This window comes from Meleagris gallopavo, chromosome 1, assembly GCF_000146605.3.
Source record: "Meleagris gallopavo isolate NT-WF06-2002-E0010 breed Aviagen turkey brand Nicholas breeding stock chromosome 1, Turkey_5.1, whole genome shotgun sequence".
Classification (NCBI taxonomy): domain Eukaryota; kingdom Metazoa; phylum Chordata; class Aves; order Galliformes; family Phasianidae; genus Meleagris; species Meleagris gallopavo.
Genome location: NC_015011.2, coordinates 135,291,363 through 135,306,904, shown reverse-complemented (window position 1 = coordinate 135,306,904; position 15,542 = coordinate 135,291,363). Strand labels below are relative to the sequence as shown.

At 40.1% G+C, this 15,542-nt stretch overlaps 1 protein-coding gene across 1 annotated transcript in view; it reads left to right on the top strand.

Annotated features, from left to right (window-relative positions):
- The first annotated feature begins 6 nt into the window (after positions 1-6).
- The window catches only part of RAB20 (RAB20, member RAS oncogene family), a 23,143-nt gene continuing 7,607 nt past the window's right edge, over positions 7-15,542 (top strand). The window contains exon 1 of the mRNA XM_003207847.3: positions 7-182. Within this exon, the coding sequence (XP_003207895.2) occupies positions 11-182 (172 nt within the window). The 5' untranslated portion in view covers positions 7-10. The remainder of the gene's footprint in view (positions 183-15,542) is intronic.

The window sequence follows — 15,542 nt, the reverse complement described above, 5'->3', positions numbered from 1 at the left end:
CGGCGGCGCGATGAAGAAGCCGGACGGGAAGGTGGTGCTGCTGGGGGACATGAACGTGGGTAAGACTTCACTGTTGCACCGCTACATGGAGCGGCGCTTCCAGGACACCGTCAGCACGGTCGGCGGCGCTTTCTACCTGAAGCAGTGGGGGCCGTACAACATCTCCATCTGGGACACGGCAGGTGGGCCGAGGGGCTGTGTGGGCGGGTTGGACTTTCTGTCGTGCGAGACTAAGGCTTGGCGAGGCTGCAGGGGCAGGGGCTGAGCCCCGCTGCCCGCCCGGGACGGTTCCTCAGCGCCAACTGATGCGTTCCGCAGCCCCGCCGTGTTCCGTGTGCCTCTCGGGACGCCGGGGAGGGAAGTTCTCTCGCTGTGTCACTTCGTGTCACAATCTAATCCAACATGGCTTTTCCTGTGCCAGGAATTGAGAAGGAGGAAGAGGGGGAGCGAAACTGCTGAAGAGTTGCGTGGAGATTTCTTGGAGGGTGTGGAGGAGACGTGTAGGAGACCTGGTTACTTTGGCTTTACTTTTTGCATTTCTTAATCTAGTACTGTGGTGAAAACTCTATCAGTAGTTCCACCGAAGTCCTGTCTCACCAAGAGGATTTCTTATGCTTATCTGCCTTTCTATTTTTATGTTTATTTCGCGTCTATAATTGCAATGTATTACTATACAACATAGCTGAGGCTGGAGCAGGAAGCTGGAGGAGCCCCAGAACTGCATCTTAGCCAGTCAGATGAAGCAGCCAGGTGGCTCCTTCCTTGGAGTGCTAGGTCAGAGATGGTCGCTTCCTGGTGGTCTGGGTTCCCTCACACCCCATGCTGAGAGCTCCCGCTGTTTCCCGATCATCAGCAGGATTTCTGAATCTGCATAGGCAGAGCCAGTTGAAGAGCATCCAGCACTGGGAGCACCGTCATGCGTGGTCCCGCTCTCCTCTTTGGTTGGGAATTAGCGTTGAGCTTGGTGTCCTCTCCCTCGCCTCCCAAAGGTGCTGGCTCTTGGGTGGTCTCACTGTTGACTTGTGCTCCTGCAGAAGGTCGAAGTTCCAGAAATAAAAGATCAGAGATTAGAAATGCTTTAGCACCACAATATGACAGAATTGCAGTTCAACATTTGCACCTGTCCTACTTTCTTGAATACTGAGTGCCAATGGCAGATGTCTGTCTTAGCCCTGCAGTGCCCCAGCGGTCCCTTATGCTTACTTGTACATGCAGCAGTTGAGAACATTAGTACTAGGAAGTGAGGGGGTGCTTGGCTGTAACTGCTGCATTAGCTCAGTGCTCCAGCAAAATGCAGTTATACAGGGTTAACTGTACTTGGATATACTTGTAATACGTTCCTTGTACTAAGGGACATGGTTTAGTGGGGAAATATTGGTGGTAGGTGGGCGGTTGGACTGGATGATCTTGGAGGTCTTTTCCAACCTTCGTGATTCTTTGAGTGCATGGTCTAATTTTTATACTCCGTGTTGTATTCTGTATGTGAATGTCATGGTTGTCTTTTGTTTAGTTATCTCTTATCAGTGTTATTTTGAGCACTGTTACCTCCGTGGAAGTCATCCGTATTTTATGTTCTGTTTGGACGGTTGTTATTCTGACATGGATTAGGCATTGGCTGTAACAAGGTAAACATTAATACAATATAATGTTTTTTCTTTTTTTTAACCTCATGAGGTATTAGACCTCATAAAATAAAATCATAGAATCATTGAGGTTGGAAAAGACCACTTGAGTGATAGATGAGTTTATCCACAGTAGCAGTGATGGACTGTGGGTTAAGTGTATGTGGATATTAATATTACAACAGTTCAAGTGCTGATCTGAATTATTTAAAATATGTATCAGTTATACTCATCACTGTTGATCTTGCATTACTTCTTGATCTATTATTCAGAAATATCTCTCTATTTTTTTTTTTCAGAAATGATTAAAACTGTAGGTTAAAAGGTTTAGAGTGTACGTTGCTAGATTGCTACTGCTCAGTAAGCCATGGAAATGTGCATGTTCTGCCAAGTTAAGTCTAAAAAGCAAATGAACTATTCTAGGTGGGAGTCTTCTCTTGGTTCTATGTTCACACCCATCCTTATCCTGGAAAGATCAGCTTCTTAGTCTAATCTAAATCTTTCATATTCTTATCCTCAAGCCTTGTAAAATGGGTATGCAGAAGTTGTCAGACTTGATTTTATTTTTTTTTAATGTAAATTCTAGCAGCAAGTAATTTGACATTTCCAGTTTTCCAATCTGATGATTAAGAAAAGTCATTTGGATATTGCATCCAACTCAAGGAGGCAAATAAGCTATACATGGAAGAATACCTGAGATAAGCATTGTTTGCTTTGTTCTTGACATTCTTTCCAGCCATCTGCTCTTGGCTGTTTTCTCCATTGTCAGAGGCTTGGCTAGATGGCCTTGTGTCTGACCTAGTGTGGCTGCTGTTGTTTTCTTGGAGCAGATGCTACAAATTATATTTTGAGTCAGTTAACTCAAAGGAATTTAGAAAGCAAAACCAAACAAAACTATGTGCTTAAACTATACAAAAACCAACCAAACAAAAAATAGAGAAACTGTGAACCTTTGATGCATTTTAGAGGACAATTCTCTAGATACAGACCTTGTCACTAAGGCACACAAGTGTATGCTTTGAGACTTTCCTAGTGGCCTGACTGAAATAATTTTCATAACCAAGAAACTTCAGCAACAGCATCAGCCAGAATAACTTCCTCCTGCGAAAGAACTGGAGGTTGGAGACTCAAGGATGTGCAAGGATGTGCATATGTATGTATGTGTATGTATATATGTTTATCTATAGCTATAACGATTTCTAGACAGTGCTGACAGCAGTTGTGTAGTAGCCCAAAACTTCCTGCTGGGCATCAGTGGCGTGCAGCACTGAGCTAGTATGTAGCCTTTTATCTCTGGTACTGCAAACACATCCTGAAGTTCTGGTGGTCTCAGCCCTGCTCCACTTTTAAAAGTGCATGGAATGTAGCAATAACAATTCTGTGGGAGTGTTTGGGATTTTCAGGTGTATTTTCTGATGCCTTGATATTTCAAAAAGAACTCGTGTATGTTAGTTTTCAGTCTCTTTAACTTGACAATTGTTTATCTGATGTATTAGCGATGCTCCTGGAGGCAAGGTTTCTTAACTGTTAGTAATCAGTGTCTCCTGTTTTGGTCCCTTGGAATGAAGCAGCAGACCAGTAATTTAATCAGAAGTATGCCATAGAACTCACTTTGTGATTGAAATGATTGTGTTATAAGACAGAAATCGCCTTTTGAATTTACCAGCAGAGTCATGCAGCGTGATAATGAGGAAACATAAAGGTTAACTAGAAGAGCAAACTTCCTTTATTTTCCTCCTCTCATCTTAATCTAGCTGTCTGATTGGGAGAATTGATTTGACTTTTCTTCTGTCAGTATTCAGCTATCAGAGAGGTAGAGTTGAACTGTAGTGGTCTGATTCCTCCCTCACTCAGTTTTTGTGCCTCTTGACTTTGGTTTTTCTTTCTGTGTAGACGTACGCTTCCTTCTGCACGTTTTTCTCCCAGGGAGCAGGTGACTGGTGAAGTTCTCAGGAGGAACGTAGGTTGGCATATGACTCACTCATTTGGAGTACTGGGTTAGCCCAGATAGTTTGGTCTCATTTCTGCCCCAGAGGCTAAAGTTACTTGGTGTGAACAACTTGAAAATTGTCTGTAGGTAAGAAGGAAACGTGGTCCTCTGTCATGATGAAACAGAACAGTAGAATTAAAACATATCTTTTCTTTACAAGGAAGAAGATTGATAGTATCCACTCTGTTCAATATTCTGCTGTTTCTCAATTTTGGAAATGGAGGGCTATAGTGGGAGAGAAGAAACTACAGACGAGGTGGTTTATCGAAGCCTAAGATGACCTGAGGCAGAAGAAAGGCCTTTCTGTGCTGAGGGTAGGGTGACAGCAGCAGTTGAGATTGGATCTTGATCAATATGTGATGAGGTATGTTGGTGGAGGTTGTTTGTTGGAAGGATTTAGAAGATGGCACCTCAAAAAGTATCTTGAGCATCATGGGTCTTTTAGTGAGGAGTACTGCTCTGTATCTAGAACCTGAGAAGCAGGTTCAGAAGCAGGAATAAAGGTTTAGCTTTCAGGACATCCATAGAAGCATAGTTTTGTTGTGAAACATTGCATTAAGGGATTTAGTAAAAATTTGGAAATGCCTTGTCACAAGGAACTGCGGGGGGAAAAAACGAAAACATCACAAAATGGGAGATAAAATTTGCACATTTTGTTTACTCAGATATGGCCATCTCACTTTATTGAAGGAGGAATTTTGCTTCTAGTGTTTATATTTAGTACAGACTCTTGAATGGCAAGTCTTTGGGGAGAGTAAACCATTTGTTTTGTTTACTGTGTTTGATACAGGCCAAGATGAATGTCATGTATGAACCTCTGTGGTAACTTCTGTATTCAGACTCCCACGTTAAATCCATGCTTTGCATGTGGTATTTAATAATAGCAGGCAATGTGACTCCGCTGGTCTAGCCAAAGTGGGAAATGACTTTATGATTCAAGGAGACTCTTCAAATTGTATCAGTAACCTGAACTTTATTCCTGGCTAAAGCTGTAGGTTGGAGCAGTATGAGAATCTTCATAATGAAGAGCTTGTGTCTCTGGCATTGCATCCTTCCTTCCCTGCTTATTAAAGCAAGAAGTGCATTTTCCAGATATCTCTGCCAAAACTGACTTGATAGCTGAAAGGTTAGTTTAAGTGATGACTGCTTCATGACAATACCAACAAAATCTGTGAAAGCGGTGTAAGAGAATAATGGCTAGTCAGGCAATGGAAGTGAAATTGCAAATGTATGGAAATACATGTTCCTGGTGAATCAGAAGTACGGTGGGAAAAACTGGAGAAAATTTTGGAAGGATGGCCGCAAACTGAATTATTTGCTTCAGTAAATTAGTCTGCTAGTTGGATATGTACAAAGGCTTAAATAGGTATTCTGTACAATAAAGCAAATTACTAACGCCCTATTATATTCTTCATTTTGAGCTTAATATCGGTCATCTGCATACCTGAGCTGCTTCTTTCAACAATTTTAGGGTGGAGGGAAGGACATGGGGATGAAACATTATGGGATGCTTTTTTTCTGCTTGCATTATTCTCTCTTCAGCTGGATAAACTGTAGTTTGTTGTAACATACAGGTGAACGTGCATCAGGGAGAGTTTCTTTGTATAGCCCTGATTATTTCTGAGGTACTAGGCACCAGAATGAAAAACAAATATTTATTTAAAATTAGTATTGTATGTTTAGGTGCCTGAACTTAGGCAGTCTGGATTGTGTCATCGTCTATTGACTATGTAGGCTTCTGTTCTTTTCTTCAGAAGGAAGGAGACAGTGGGTTCTCAAAATAGTGGGTAGGCAACTTGTTAGTTCATAGCTTTCCAATTACTTTGAGCATGGTACAGGATAGGCAACTAGCTGTTAGTTCTGTAGCTTTCCAATTTGAGTGTATGTTGAGTGGTCGTCTTGATTCACCTATGCTTAGGTACACCTTACGGTGCACAAATCTCAAAGCTAGGGAGACTCACAGTCAGTTCCACACTGCTTTGGTCGAGCTGCTCCTGGTAGTTGAACTAATTTGTGTATTTTTACTTCACACTTCAGTTACGTATCATAGTTTAGTTGTCTGGTGCACAACAGTTGTTTGGTATGGTCTTGTGTTGAAGCCTGTAGCCATGTGAGCTTCCAGGAGATTTTTCCTATGGCATTCTTTCACTGCTGAGCTGAAGGTGAACTTGGCCATTCTTTGTCTGGGTCATGCTGTAATGTTGCAAAACGTCTAAACAAGTAACCTTTGTTTGCGTTTCTGTAAGGAAAGTTACTGAGTTTGTGGTGGATACTTCTGGAGCTGTTAGAAATTATGGAATAAAAAGTCATTTTTGTCTCCCAAGTCTGACTGATTAGACTTCTTCCAGGGAACATTGTGTAGAACATCCTGAGATTAGATCATTAGGGTCAAACTTGTGATAAATTACTTTCTCTGCTTTGCTCGTGTTACACTGTGTAACTTCACATGCAGATGTAGGGTTCTAGAAAATGAGACTTGAAATTGGTGATTAAACTTAGTTTACCTGAGTGGTACTGCTGAGAGCAGAGGTGGTCAAAGGGTTAGAGGGTTCCCCTCTAAATTTGACCAAACTGTCAATGCAAGTAAATTGCCAGGCTTCAGCACAGGAGATTGAAGACAGTATCTCTTAGGACAGCCAACTCAATAAGCATATACAAGATTTTTCTAATGTTACTAAGCTATTTTGGTATGGAAAAAATCAATTCAGAAAAGAACGTCTTAATATTGTTTTTAAGGGGAGATAGATCATTAGATGTGAATGAATATTCAGCTGTATCTGTCCCATCTCTTGGGAAACAGAATAGACTTGAAGTGGGCTTTGCATGGGCCATCCAGGAGCTAGTTATGGAAGGACTCTTCTGACAGCGTAGAGACCTGTCTGAGCTCCAGTGTATTACTGTTTTATATATAAAATGCAAAAAGACAAAATGTCTATTTGAGCTTTTTCCTTTTCTGCAAGTTGGACTGGTTTGGTCGGGGTGATCCTGTGGGTCTTTTCCAATCTTGGTGATTCTATGATTCTAAGTTCATTAGAGCAAAAATACATTTCAAACTAGTTTGTAACATGGTGGAAATTTCATGTGCAGGATTCTGGGAGAATTGTTCATGACTTTCAATACTTAAACAGATTACATTCAGAAAATGTCTTCCTGTGAATTAAGGCTTCTGTGCTTTCAGGTTCTTTCTGTTTGTTAGCACTGAGATCCCACTTCTCCCCACCGTTTCAGCTCTTTCAAATTCTTCTTTTTTTCTATCATGAAAAAAACTCATCATATCCTCAACTGCAAAGAATACCATTTTTCTTTTTTTCTGGTCTGCAGGTTAATGAGTTTCAGACTGGAATAATTTTGTTCAGTAGCAATTAAGTATCTGGTATAAATACTTTTCCCTGTTCTCTCAGCATCTCCTGTCCTCAGCTGATCTAATGGCATTTATTTCTGCAATTCATTATATGGTTTAATATTCCTAACCACGTTTTTTGTACTTAAGTACAAAAACAGAGAAAAGGTGTTTTCCAGCCATCCAGCTGCTCTTGTGTACTTTGTTTTAAAAGTAATGGTTTTCAGTACTGCTGAAATAGCAAGGACATATTTGTTTTACCATTTGCAGCTGATGACTGCTTAAGAACTTTCAGTCATAAATTATTCATCTGTAGATGTTTAAATATTTGAGATTTTATTCTTCTCTTAATTATATTTGTAAAGCAAAGGATGACTTAGGCTTTCAGGCAAATGCTGTTCCTGTAAAAATGTTAAGTAGACATCTCAAAGAAAAAGCTTGTTAGGAGAGGCAAGGTAAATGGAGTGTAGTACACCTCATGAAGAAAAGTTATATGCATTGAAACAGCCTTTAAAAGCAAAGAAATGTCTAAAACGTGTATGAATTCCATTACATGGAATCAACCAACTCTGGATACCTGCTTACGGTCACGTTCTCAGTCCACTAAACGACAGCAATGTAAAAAACGTGCACACCTGGTGTTGTGCCCTTGTTGAATTGACCTTCATGGAGCTCTCCTCCCGTGTCCCCAGGGGTTTGGGCTGCCCGACTTCCCTGTCTGGCTGCACCTTACGACACTTTATGCTGTGGAAGTTCTCAAAGTTCACTTTCTGTTCTTTAAAGTGATGTCTGTCATCTGCGTGTACAAATCTGTTGTTACTCTCCCATTAACTGCCGAAGCTAGAAAGAAAGAAGGCTTTAGTTATATTTTAGGGTTTTTAGTTTGTTATTTGTTTCCATTTCTTCTGCTGCCTTTTGCTCTCAAAGAAAACATTTTGGTCCTTTTAAAAAAAAAAAAACAAAAACAACCAACAAAGACGTGACAGAATATATAGTGGTTTATAGAGTGAAAAAAAACAACCACAAAACAAGCAAAGAGAGCTCTACACCGTTGAGTCATCACCTTCTAAGCTTTGTAAAAGGGATTGTCAAATCTCTTGGGTCACTGCAGTGGGACACATTTTAAAAAATAACTGGTAAAATGAGGCTTTTTTCTTTTTCTTTTCTTTCTTTTTTTTTTTTTCCTTTTTTTTTTTTATACCTCCTCCTCGTGAAAGGAACTGTTACTAAGGACGCGTTACAGGCTGTTGCTTACTAAAAAAAAATCTTTAGTGATACTGAAAACACCTTGGACTACTCACTCCTCTCTGGCCCCTGCCCATATCACAGAATCACAGAATGGCCAGGGTGGGAGGGGACCTTAAGGACCATGAATCTCCAACCCCCCTGCCACATGCAGGGCCACCAACTTTGCCATTTAATACTAGACCAGGCTGCTCAGGGCCCCATCCAATCTGGCCTTGAACACCTCCATATAATTACTTCTTATTTTTATGAGGAGGAACAAGCATTCTATCAGACTTTCTGTAGGCTGTCAGCTTTCCCTCCCACAGCAGATAGCTGTATGTATTATGCTCCTATTGTTCCCCTTATCTCCTTTCCTCTTTTAGCAATGAATGCCCTTCCCATGTCACCCTGCTCAATTTCTTGGTTTTTGTTAAACATTGGAGGTCCAGTGGCAGTGGACCAGATGTTGCCTTCTCTCTTTGACCTAGATATGCTGCCTCATCTTCTTTAAAGTGGAAAAAAAAGTTTTTAGTGTTAGTGTTACTCCCATTGTGCCAGGTTGGGTAACATTAATAAGGCAAAATCAATTTTTACTGTGCCTGTTTTAAACTTTTTGTTTCTTTAACTAATGTCTTCACACAGTGAGTACTAAATATGCTCTTAAGAATGCAGGCAGAGAAGCCTGAAGTGGAACTGGCAGGAAGAAGTGCTGGAAATGCAAAGCCACATCTTCATCTCCGCCAGCATGTGTTCTGAGAGCAGAAGCTCTGTGCCCTGTGATAAAGGTTATCTGAATGTGGTGAGCCTCTCCCGTAAGAGCCAGGAGGCAGCCCTCTGGTACAGTCCTGCCTTTGGTGCTTGCTGAGGACAGACTTTTGGGTCAATGGGACTTCTGCTTCTGATGAGAGCAGCTATCCAGAGACAGCCGGTGAGGAAGACTGCAGCTGAACTTAAGCTGGTTGTGATTGTGATGGGTAGGAGCAGTTGTAGTTTTCTTGAGGATACATTCTGCATGAATGAGTTGCATATGGTCCTTGTTGAGAATCTGCCTATAAATGAATCGATATTGGAACAAATAATTAAAAACATGACTATTGAGTGAGACTAGGTTTATGTCCCTTGTTATTAATATGAGTTTATTATTTTTTTTAAAAGTTGATTTTTATTTACTTTCCAGAATCTGTATCTTTCATTCTACTTCTACCCATCTAGCAAGGCTTTAGTGTTTTTTTCAAATTGCTAGCAAAGGCTGGCTTAAAAATCATAGAATGGCTTGGGCTGGAAAAGACCTCAAAGATCATCTAGTTCCATCCTCCCGTGATGGGCAGGGTTGCCAACCACTGAGACAGTAAATAAAATCAATCTAAGTGTTAGAAAGCAGGAGCTAATCTACAGTTATCTACTACAGCAGGGTTTAATTTCACCTGAAATAAGAGGTAATATCAAGTATGTGCCCGGGCAGGCCGTCTTTGGGTGCCTGCTGTTGATCTGATAAGCAGGGCTTCCTCTTGTGGCTCAGACGATTGTCTTAATCATTATGCATGCAGGAATTACTTCTCAGTGTTATAACATGTGGTGCAGAGGGTCACCTCTGGCAAAAAGAAATGTCAGCCCCCAAATAAGATTTTTTTTAATGAATCCTGATCTCGATTTTTTTGTTTTCAGAATTTTAATGATTTATTTTTTATTTTTTCCCCAGTGGCGAACAGTGGTAACTACTGGAATTCAGCTGCTGTCTTGCACTAAAGTTTGATTCTAAAAGCTTGTTCGTTTGGAAATATTTTAGCCCTCTTCTTCCTTTGTTACCTAATCCCCATGAATTTGGAAATGTATAGGTAGGATAAAAGGTTTATGGAAGTAATTTATGGAATTAATGCTTGAGGTATTGGTACCTCATATAGGTACTGTCCAGGTAAGATTTAGTAAGTAATTTCATCTCCAAAAGGAACCACAGCCAATGTATTCAGGGCAAAAGCATCCCTTTCCAAATGCTGCAGGGTGCCAGTGTCTGTCCCAAACAAAGCCACGCTGTCCTTAATTAAGATGTGTTTCTTAAGTTTATGGTATTTCCTCACTCAAAGAATGGTATGATGTATCATATTGTAGTGACTTGGTGTGTATGTAATTGCTCTCCAAAAAAAACCCCAAAAACAACAATCAAAGAATTTTGAGAGGAATTTAAAAGATTAAAAAGCAGGTTGTAAAAAGAACTAAGGCAAAAGCAAAATATCTAATGAGGAGCTGAATAACCTAAGTAAACTTAAAACAGGAATAAAAATGAAGAAAAATAGGAAGCATTTCTCATTTGTGAGGGAATAAGCAAACACTCACTTGCTGTCTTCCCAGAGAACTTAATAGGGGGTCAGAGGGCTTTTTGATGTAATTTAGGGAGGGTGATCTCAATTAACCCCACCCATCTCTGATTTTTGTTTTAAATATCACACCTGTATCAATGTTTGCTCGAGTGAATTGGAAGCCAAGTTGACTTGCCAGCTCCTTGTTGAGCAACACAAAATACCCAACGTGTGTGGAGTGACCTCTGGGGCCCTGAGCTGTGCTAAAACAAACCCAGCCATGCATTCCTGCCTGAGCTAAGGACCAGCTCTCCTTCTGGAGAGCAAACACTGAGAGGGATTGTGGGTTCTGAAGATCTCCTGTCTGCAGGTAAGGAGTCGGTACCAAACTCTGCACGTAGGGGTGGGATTATCTGTAGTGATTGTTCCTCTGTGGGAAGGAGCTGTAAGGAAAAAGGATCAATTTTTGGGTACTGGAAAGGAAACAAGCTGCTTTTGGAGTTAGTCCTGTGGCAAATGAATTGCTTTTCTGCAGGAGGGACGTTTCTCTGAGGTGACAGAGCGGTGCTTCAGAGGGTATTAAGGGGAAAGGGCTTCTTGCACAACCCAGGGCTGAGTCTCGCATGGCTGGGGTGGTTCCACACCCCCCTCACTGGCCTTATTTCCTTCACTGAGCAATAGCTGACCATGAAGCAGTTAAGGAGTCTATGCTATTGCTACCCACAGAGCTCTTCCAAAGTAAATCCTAAGTGTGTTGTGTTGGGTTTTTTTTTTTTTTTCCTACTGATGGTTTGCTTTTAATCAAGCCTTTCATTAAGTAGGTCATCTGCCAAATGACCAATTTCTTTTTTTTTTTTTTTAGGTAGCAATTATAAATTGTCTTTTAAACATAAAGGAATGGTACACTGATGCTTACAGTTCACTTATTCGAAGTCAATTTTCTAGCTTCAACCTTGCTCTCTTCCTCACACTTTAGTTTAGCTGCGCAGAAGCTTCATAATTTTCGTTCTCAAATGCTCTACCACAGCTTCAGCAGGATGGAGCTGATGTTAGATTTCAGCTGGAGTTGGTATTCCCTTTTAAATGCAATGATAATGTTGCAAAAAATCTGGCATTGCCTCATTTCTTTTGCCAGATTTCCATGTTAAGCTGAAAAGTCTTCCTCTGAAGACTTCCTCCCATTTTTGTAGGGAAATAGAGAAATACCAGGGACATTTTTTTTTTCTTGTCTGTGTTGCAGATACAGTCAAGATATGTTTGCTGGGCCAACAGGGCAAGGCCAATTCTATTTTTCATTTACAAGGCACTGCACTTCCAGACAGCTGAAAATATGTGAACTGCTCAAAGCTTCTGCAGTTCTTTCTTTCATTTTAAAACTAAATACATATCAAAAGAATTAAATCAAATGAGTGGCTTGAGGAAAAGTAAGTCTTGTCTAGCTAAATGAAAAAGTTACTTGCAGCGGTGTCAGTGGGATCTTTCACTGCAAATAGGGCTTTTTTTGCAGGGCTACCCAAAGTTATTTTTGGCAAAAAGCATGCTAGATACCATGGTTAAGAACGTTCTTCTATGTAATGTTTTGTGCTATAATAATATACGATTTAAATGTAAATCTTTGGATAGAAAGCATACATAAAATTGATCTGTCTGTGGGGACTTTGCTTTTGAAATTAAAATTCTTGTGAGATCAGAAGCTTGGACTTAGCTATGTTAATAGAAAGCTAAGTTTTCATTTACTCTCACCAGCAAGAAAAAGAATTTTGTGCTTATGCAACAGAAGAGATTCCATTGTGCCGCAGAAAAGTTTAAGTTAATTCCTGGTCTAAATCTTATAGTGAATAGAGTTCTTCTCTCATAGTGTTTATCCTTCTTTTTATAGGAGCTGTGCAGTTCCTTTGGCTGGTGAAGGCATTCCTGATTCAGTATCACAAGCGTACACTTAGTCCAAAGACACTCAATTGTAAGCCTCTGTACAAAAATAGGCAACCTAAACAAATGCATATGGCTGCATGTGAAGGTAGACTGATTGCCAAGCTAGATTTTGTTCAGGCAACAGTATGTATTTGTTACAAGGTCCACTGACCTGGTAACAGATGGCAAACTGAACCCTTGATATTTTGTGGTGTCCTGGAGCCCGAGAACTATTCTGAGAAGTTTATGAAGTGTAGAGAGCAATGAAAACTGTGAAGGATTCAAGTGACTACATAGCCTTAGTGATGCTGTTCTGTGATCTTGGTTGTAGAGTAATACAGGAAGGTGCTTTATTTTTTTTTCTTTTTTTTTCTTTTTTTGGAACAGGGTATTTCCTGAACATCTTATAAAAATTCAATCTGAAAGCTGAAATAAAGCAGATTAATTTGTGGATATTAACTTCTCTGGCTGGTTTATGAAATACAAATTCTTCCTCTATCACAAGGTGAGGGCTAAGTGAAATCTATCATCATTGTGCATATATCGTTATGCAGGAGACTTGAATGAGGATTACATTTGCTTATCTCTGACTTTACCCTGTGAATCCTTTTCTTTCCTCTCTTCTTTGTTAGCTCCATCTCCTCCTTCCTATAAACGTGTACAGCAGGTCTGTCTTTGAGAACCAGTAAATGGAAGTCTTCATTGCCAGTTACGGAGTGAAAATTTTCAAGGCTGAATTGGAAGAGTTCTGGGCTGAAACTGAGTAATATGACTAGTACAAGAATTGAAAAGATGACTGAGTGATGTTTATTGTACCTGAGGTGTGGATGAGAGGATTTGATCAGCTTTTTTAATACTTCTGGGACTCGGTGTGCTCTGAGGGATATAATAGTGGATTGAGCTGCACAGATGTCAGTGGCTAGGGACCTGGTTTTAGTTTAGCTGCCTTTAGATTAAGAAGCTTAAAATCACATTTCTTTCAAACTGTCACACTGTTAACTGTCAAAAAAAAAAAAAAAAAACCAACCAAAAAGAAAAAAACCAACCCAAAAAGAAAAAAACCAACAACAAAAAATAAGCAAACCAAAACAGAAAAACCCAGAAAACTTACCAACGACCCAAAGCAAAATTTTACCCATTATTTTCAGTTGTAGATTCTTCAAAGGCATGCTGTGAGTTAAGCTCACGTCTTTTGAGTCATTTCTTTAGCATAACAGAAAAACTGTTGTGACTAGGCATTCATTTTGTAGCTTCTACTAGTGAGTATCCAGAAAGATAACCTCAGGGGCTAGTAAATAAAACTAACCCTCTAGCAAAAGTTACCATTTCTTTTTCTTTATGATATTTTCATTAAATGGATTTTTGTGTGTGCCCTTTTGTTGCAACAAGACATCATCTTCAGCCAAAACTCAGATGATCTTGTAGATCATTAACTGATTCCTTAGGGCCCTTGGCATGTGACTCAGAGTGCACTATGCGGACGTGGTTCTTGAGTAACTTTCCACTGTGCTATTTGCCCTAACAATAAAAGGCCCATTTAAGTGAACTTCTTTGGAAGAATTGTTCTATGTGAATTGTGCTACAATACCACTTCTGAAATGCTAATCAAATTGATGCTTTAATAGCCATTAAGCAGTCGGTTGAAACTGCTTGACTGGTTGGGACATTCCAGTCATGAGGAGGAATGAAAGATTCTTCCATCAGAAAGATGGAGAAGGATGGTGACAGTTCCCTAGCTGGTGAGGGCTGTCATGGGAGGGACTGTGCTATTATCACTGTATGTGCATGCAGTAAAAAAGGAAACAAAGCCAAAATACAGTCATGAGCAGTTTTTCCTGATGGAAACTGTGAGAACAGAAACAAATAAATTACAGTTGCTGCTATTGTTTGTTTTAGCTTGCTTGTAAGGTGACTTTCCTGTTTAAAAGACTGGGAATAAACTTGAATTTCTAAAGGAATATAAGAAGCGCTAAAATTAGAAAATTATTAATCCTCTTAAGAGAAAATTATTAATCCTCTTAAGAGAAGGTTCCTATCTTAGAAGATAGGTGACATGGCTACAATTTTAGGGCAAAATCTTTTACCTGTTTCATATTTGACCACCTCTTCTGAAACGCCTGCAGCAGAACTTATTTATGGTGTACCAGTTATTTTTGGTTTAGCTATTATATTTAAAGAGGAGGAAGAAGTAGGCAAAGAAATCAGGTTATAGCTGTTTTTCATTAGATGAATTAATATTCTTTAGTTAGAGGATGTGCTGAACGGCCCCAGCTCTCTCAGCTTGTCCTCATAGGAGGGGTGTTCCATCCCTTGAAATCATTTTGGTTACCATTACTGTAGCAATAAATAACACTTATTCAATTATTCTGTCTCCTTGTTAGTAATAGATGGAAGCAGTCACTACATCTCAACTGATCCTAACCTCTCTGCAGAATAATGAAAGTGTAATGTAAATAAGAGAAAAACAGAATGCAGTTGTACACCTATCATTTTCATACACTTTTTAATGTAAGAATTCATGAGTGAGTTCATCAGTATTTCAGCTGAGCATGGGCATCTCTGAAGCACAGAGGAATTGTTGCAATTTTCTTTTTATGTAACCTGCAAACAACAGGCAAATAGCAAACCAAAACTTACCGTTCATTTTCCTAACAGTTCTTTTGAATACAGTAAGCCAGTAAGAATTACTTTTGGTGTGTCCATGATGCCAAGTTAAGGAACACTACACCTGTAAGCTCCAAAGTGGCTGCACAAACCCTTCCCACTGCAACCAGGAGCCTTTCCTTGACAGCATCTCTATGCTGATTCTCTATGCGAGGGCAAGGTGCTGTGCTCTCAGGACTGTTCAGCCTCCTCTCTTGCAGCAGATCAACTAATAAGCCCCAGGTTACAGGGAGGGAGCCCGCCTCTGAGCTGTTGCTTAGACCCAGTCACACTTCGAACGTTCCTAACTTGCCATCTCTGAATGCCTCAGGATGACTGCAGCTTTAAACCCCCATGTGCTGACTGCGTGGTTTCTGATGCTGGACCTCATGTTCTAAGTTATTAAAGTGTGAAAAGAACTTTAGTAAAAACCAGATACCAAAAACAGTGCCTGGGCAGTTACTCTTTTGCAGAAAGTGAAGATGTTTTTTTGGTTGGTTTTCTTTTTTTCTTTT